This window comes from Sinocyclocheilus anshuiensis, unplaced genomic scaffold (genome assembly GCF_001515605.1).
Source record: "Sinocyclocheilus anshuiensis isolate Anshui unplaced genomic scaffold, SAMN03320099.WGS_v1.1 scaffold836, whole genome shotgun sequence".
Classification (NCBI taxonomy): Eukaryota; Metazoa; Chordata; class Actinopteri; order Cypriniformes; family Cyprinidae; genus Sinocyclocheilus; species Sinocyclocheilus anshuiensis.
The window spans coordinates 182,712-188,695 of NW_015551122.1; the positions used below are offsets into that span (position 1 = coordinate 182,712).

At 36.3% G+C, this 5,984-nt stretch overlaps 1 protein-coding gene across 1 annotated transcript in view; it reads right to left on the reverse strand.

The window, feature by feature from the left end:
• The window catches only part of LOC107663105 (myelin proteolipid protein-like), a 10,985-nt gene that overhangs the window by 4,282 nt on the left and 719 nt on the right, over window positions 1–5,984 (reverse strand). Inside the window, exons 2-6 of the mRNA XM_016453260.1 lie at window positions 3,464–3,650; window positions 3,042–3,198; window positions 2,467–2,635; window positions 803–876; window positions 584–649 (exon numbers count right to left, since the gene is read on the reverse strand). Coding sequence (XP_016308746.1) covers window positions 584–649; window positions 803–876; window positions 2,467–2,635; window positions 3,042–3,198; window positions 3,464–3,650 — 653 coding nt within the window. The remainder of the gene's footprint in view (window positions 1–583; window positions 650–802; window positions 877–2,466; window positions 2,636–3,041; window positions 3,199–3,463; window positions 3,651–5,984) is intronic.

Consider the following 5,984-nt stretch of genomic DNA (forward strand, 5'->3'; position numbering starts at 1 on the left):
TTCGAATGTGGATTTTTATTTTAAATTCGACGAATATTCGAAATTAGATTTTTTATTTGACAGCCCTACTGCGTAATATCATTGCTCCTGCTGCACCCATGGTACGGCAGCAAAGTTCCTTGACTATTACGCCAGAATGAGAGTATAGTTCCTAGCCATATCGGCCTAGAAAATCACAACTTTTCATTTTCCGTCGGTCTTAGTACCAAATATAGAAACTCTTTGGTCATTTTTGAGCGAGATGCTAACGGTCTAATCAGATTCAATTATCTATGCTAAGCTACAGCTAACAGTGCTACCGCCAGACCCGGAGATCGGCTGAATGGATTTGAAAACGGTAAAACTCAACAGTTTAACTCTAGGGGAGTCGGAAAATGAGCCTATTTTCTAAAATAGTGGAGTGTTCCTTTAAGCTGAAAAACACACTCACAATCATCCTAGTCATTTCTAACCACAACCGACAACAATAAATCACAGCCAACCCCAACAAGAGGTTAATAGATGCAGGAGCAGAATTCCTCGACACCTACGGGAACGGCGTCATGAGAACACACTGTGATTGTGTTCTGTTTTGGACACTCACCAGAGCCAAGACTGTCATCCCCGCTCCAGCGAAGGCAGCGGTGTAGAGATCATAGATCAGGAAAAACTGAAAAACAAGTTAGAAACGTGACATCCTAAACACTCACTGCGCAGCTTGAAGGCTTGATCTTGGCTTTGGATTTGATAAGGCTTTGAGGAAGGTTTTCTAAAGAATTCTAGGAAGACATTGAATCGTATGTCGCCCGGGGCCACGTCTTACCTCTCTTGTCTTGCAGACATTAGACAGGGTCATCCCACAAGCCTTTCCTGGTACTGCATTCCATGGAAGTAAACCTTAGAGAGACAGAGACATAAAACACAGTGTAAGAGCATGAAAAAGATCAAGGCAAAATGATGTTTTATTGAAATTTGTGTCAGTATAAATAACATCACATTAAGAGAACAGACGTTAACAGTCTAAGGCCAGAAACACATGCAGACATTTAGCCAGTTTAACCAAGTGTGCTGTCACATGTGGGTTAATAACAATAATGCTGTCCGTGATAAATGAAAAATCTTTTAGTTTATATGTGAAGTTCTTAAAAATGTCCTCTGTATAATTTATATTGGCTTCATATGGTTTTGAAAAACATTCATTTTCAAGAAATTTAGCAACTTTAAAAACGTCAATCAAGTAAGTGTACACATCTTAATCATAATTAAGGTGAGAAATATTTGTAATTATTATTATTATTAATTCATAAAAATAATTAGATTTTCAGGGATTTACAAGACATCATATTTACAACTAGAATGAACCTCACCTTGTCACAAAAAGTTCAAATTATCTGATAATTTAAGGGACTTGTGAGACAGTCTGTATGATTCAAATATTAATAAGCAGTGAAATAGTTTTGTTGAAATATTTTTTTTTTCAAGAAATAATAAAATATTATGCCTACTAAACTAATATACTTCTTATCAAGAATTTCCTTAAAAGTTTTTCTTCATTACAATGTCAGGACACACTGACATTTTTGACTTTAAAATCGAAAACATTTCAATGTAGAAATGTAAAAAAAAAGCTCAATGTAGAAAAGGTGTATTGAATTCAATCTGATGGCATTTTGATGTATTTTATAATAAAATAAAATAAAATAAAATAATAAAAGAAAAGAAAAGAAAAGAAAAGAAAAGAAAAGAAAAGAAAAGAAAATATAAGAAAAGAAAAGAAAAGAAAAGAAAAGAAAAGAAAAGAAAAGAAAAGAAAAGAAAAGAAAAGAAAAGAAAAGAAAAGAAAAGAAAAGAAAAGAAAATATAAAAGCATCATGTCATTGACCCAACATGTGTTGTTGTGTTTGGTTAGAGTCACGTGGCATTTATGGCTCAGACAACTGGTTAAAAAAAAATAAAAAAATACCAACAATCATTTGCACACATTACAATTTCCAGAATAAATGGTGGACATCGAGTCGCCATTGAGCTTGTCTGAGTTCAGTATGATATGCAAGACAAAAAAACTTTTAAGAGGAGAGGAAATTCATGTTTTCTTGTTTCGTTGTGAATTTATGACATAACACTAAACTGCCCATGATGTGAACCACAGGCAGCTGTCATACTATTATCATTCACTAATTAAGAAATCAGAAAAAAATACTAAGAAAATAAGTTAATATAAAGATTTTCCTTTAATTAAAAAGCCTCTCTAGGTTGAGAAGGACCCATATTCCTCCTGCACTTGTGTTGAATTATGCAGTGATCTCAAGCTTGATCTCAATCAAGCTTGCCGAACTACAAGTGTGAGAAAATATCTGAACATCAGGACACTTCAAAAGACATCGGAGCCTCAGCAAGACTTTAATCACGGTTACAGAGCCGTGATATCAAATCTCTGAGCTGTCAAGAGACAGAAAATATATGATAAATGTATTGCGGGGTTATTACCGTACTGTCTGGCATCAATGCACAGCTGGTTGATGCTGGAGGGCGTCTCAGAGAGGATGTTGATAGTGTGACAGGTGTTTGCCATGTTGTAGAAAAAGTAGACAGGAAGCGCAGAGAGGGAGAACACCAGCAACCAGACCACAACCAGGACATATGTGATCACAATGAACTGTAGAAGAAATGCATACATATATCAGTTTGATGCATTTTATTTTAAATGAAGAGTTCACTCAAAAGGAAAAAAAAATGCATTTATTCATACTCAAGAAATGCAATTCACCAGGTTTAACACAAATACACTAAACTACATATAATGCACCAATTTTGAATATACGGAAGTGCAAATGAGATATGAAAGCTGGAAATATTCAGTGTTTTCAATATCAACATTTTGAAACTTGGCAGCCTCTGATAACTATATACGTTCATCGTAAGGAAATGTGCAATGTGCAAATTCTTTAAAATTTCCCATATTGCTTAAAGGAAAAAAGGCATACGTGTTTGTAACAACACGAGGGTGCAACATTTTGGAACGTAGCCAACGCAAAGTGAAACTCGCACTGCACATCACTCACCATTGTGCTGAGACAGCGACCACAAACTGTACTACGAAATTCTCCAAATGACTGCCGGACTGCACTGGTGGTGTAAAAACCTTCAGCCAGCAGGACTATACAGTACAGGAAGAAGAAGGAGGCCAGGCCATAAATGATGTACTGAAAATACTCAATACTACAGGAGAGAGAGAGAGAGAGAGAAAGACACGTTTGCAATAAAAAGATGTTAAAATTTCTGATCATTCTACGCGAAAAAAAAGCATGGGCTACTTCTTCAAGCACAAATTCATTTTTGATACCTTAAAAAATCTTTATTCAAACTTGTCATTTCATATAATTTTTTATTGTGAAGCTTGTGATTATGGGTAAATAAAGTGAAAATTGAAATAGATTAATCTGGATTGAACATAAATGATGAGAGAGATGCTACTGGCACGCACAGGTACGCTAGGGTGATGTAGTCCTGATGGTCACGGGTGAAGTACGTCTCGATAAGTCTTTCGCTCTCTGTAAGGGCCTGATGTCCACAGCCGCAGAACAGAGCAATGCCAGAGAAACACAGCAGAGTGGCCACCAGAGAGACATACGGCACTCCTCCCAGACAACGCATACAGCATTCATAACAACCTGGGATCCATAACAAAAGCATATGAAGGATCAGTTTATGCCATTTTCTGATGATTCATCATATCTGACACTTAGAAATTGCACATTACCACAAGGATCTGTATTAGGCCCTCTGCTGTTTTTCTTATACATGTGGCCACTTCTAGACTAGATGACAATTCTAAATTATCCAAGTTAAAAGTAATAAAAAATGGCAACGATTATTTGCCAGAATGTTACGGTACAGTCCAGTAACACACAAATACAAAACACCATCATGATAATACACGACTAAAATAATGCAATAAACTTTAATTTTAACTTTCACAATATAAGATTTATCATTAAAACCGAATGTAAATAAATGATTAAAACAAACAAATAAACAAAATTGAAGAACTTACTTTGAATCAAATAACATGTTTTGCCACAGCATTTTACAAAAATTATTATTATTATTAGAGTGTTTTATTAAATTCTGATAAACCAGAGATATTACTCAATGAGCCAAAAACCTGTACACATAAGATCTTACACTCTAAAGGCATTTCGTTGTTATAATTAACGGAAATGTCCGTAAAATGTCCGTAAAATGAATGGATAATGTCCTGTGTAATGAGCTGCCAGCACTTTTTCTGTTATTTTACGGATCTGTCTTTTACAGTGTTCAATATAATTTGCATCTAGACATAAGTAGTATTATTCCATCCTCCACAGTTAAAGAGCAGCAAGTTAAATTCAACAGCAACTTTTGAAGTCTCATATCTCGTGTCACTAAAACAGCCTTCTTCCATCTACCACCAACATGTTTTCCCTTTCTGATGCTCAAAAGTTAGTTTATGCATTCATGGCCTCAATACTGGTTTATTATAATGCATTACTTGCTGGCTGTCCTGCATCCTCAAAATGCAGCTGCTAGAGCTCTTACCAGATCATGCAAATTTGATCATATCACCTGCATTTTATCATACGAGAAAGTCACTAAATCTGGTGACAAAATCCCCAAACTGCCAACACTGAGCAATGTAATTCTTGAAGTCTGACGTTTCTGGAGCACTTGTGCTCATAGTTAGTAATTTAAACAAACCACTAACCAAAATAATTCAACTTTGGTGTAGCAAATAACCACCATGAAAGTACCCTTTTAGCAACTGCATAGCGACAACCTGGCAAACAGCCCCAACACTCCAGCATTAAGGTGGTTGTGCACAGGCAAACCCCTCTCAGATTTTCAACATAAATCATAAAAATCTGTTGTTGACTAAGGAGAGTTTCTCAAAACAGAAGCCTGTTTCCCAGTTGTTTTGGCGCTGGGAACCAGTTTCGTGCACACCATTTTTGTCACAATATACACTGCAAACAGTGCTCATCAAATCCAAAACAATATAACAAGCTCATACTGTCACAGACATCTATTCACAATCCATTCACATGTGCCAAATCTGAAACACTGCAACATGCCATTGCAACAAAGCAGCAGCTGCAGCGAAGTGCGTGAGTCTGGGTGGATCGGTGTAAGTGGGCATTCTTCCTCCATCCGTATCATGTGCTGCTTTGTGGGGGTGGACGACGGAGCAGGTCTGTACCACGGCATGAAGAGTGTGAGAAAATACAGAGAACCAAGAGCCAGAGTGTCTTTCTGTGGCTGCACTGACAATAGCCTTTGTCTCGATGCAACACAAGGGACAGCAAAGACAAGCAAACAAAGAGCCGGTGCCACCTCAGCCCCCTACAGACTGACTGAAATGAGCATGGGGAGGAACGACAGTGAATAAAGAGGAGGAAGATTTGGGGTGGAGTTGGGGGTAATGCTGCACACGAGCATCGGTGGCATGCTGACGGTTAAAATCCAACTTGGGGTCAAACCGTTTGATTTATATAAACAGAGGAATATCTGGTGTATTTTTGGTTGTTTTGTTGACATCATTTTAGATCTTTTAGAGCTGTGTGCAATAATAAATGTACTGTGAATCAGCAGTAGCATGTTATAAAAAGTTAAGTGGCGAGACATTTAAATATATGTAACAACAGACACTTGTGCATCACTGGAGTAACAGCTGCTGAAAATTCACAGGAATTAATTACATTTTAAATTTGTTAAAATAGAAATCTGTAATGTTAAATTGTAATAATATATTACAATATGACTGTTTTATTGCATTTTTTAACAAATAAGCAACCTTGATGAACATAAGACACTAGTTTCAAAAATACTTACATTTTACAGACCCCAAACTTGGTTAAACTTAGTAAATTATTACAGAAGAGACAAAAGAATAAAGAAAAAATATTACATTTTCAAGAAAGACGACAAATTATTTCACAAACACAAACACACACACACACACACACACA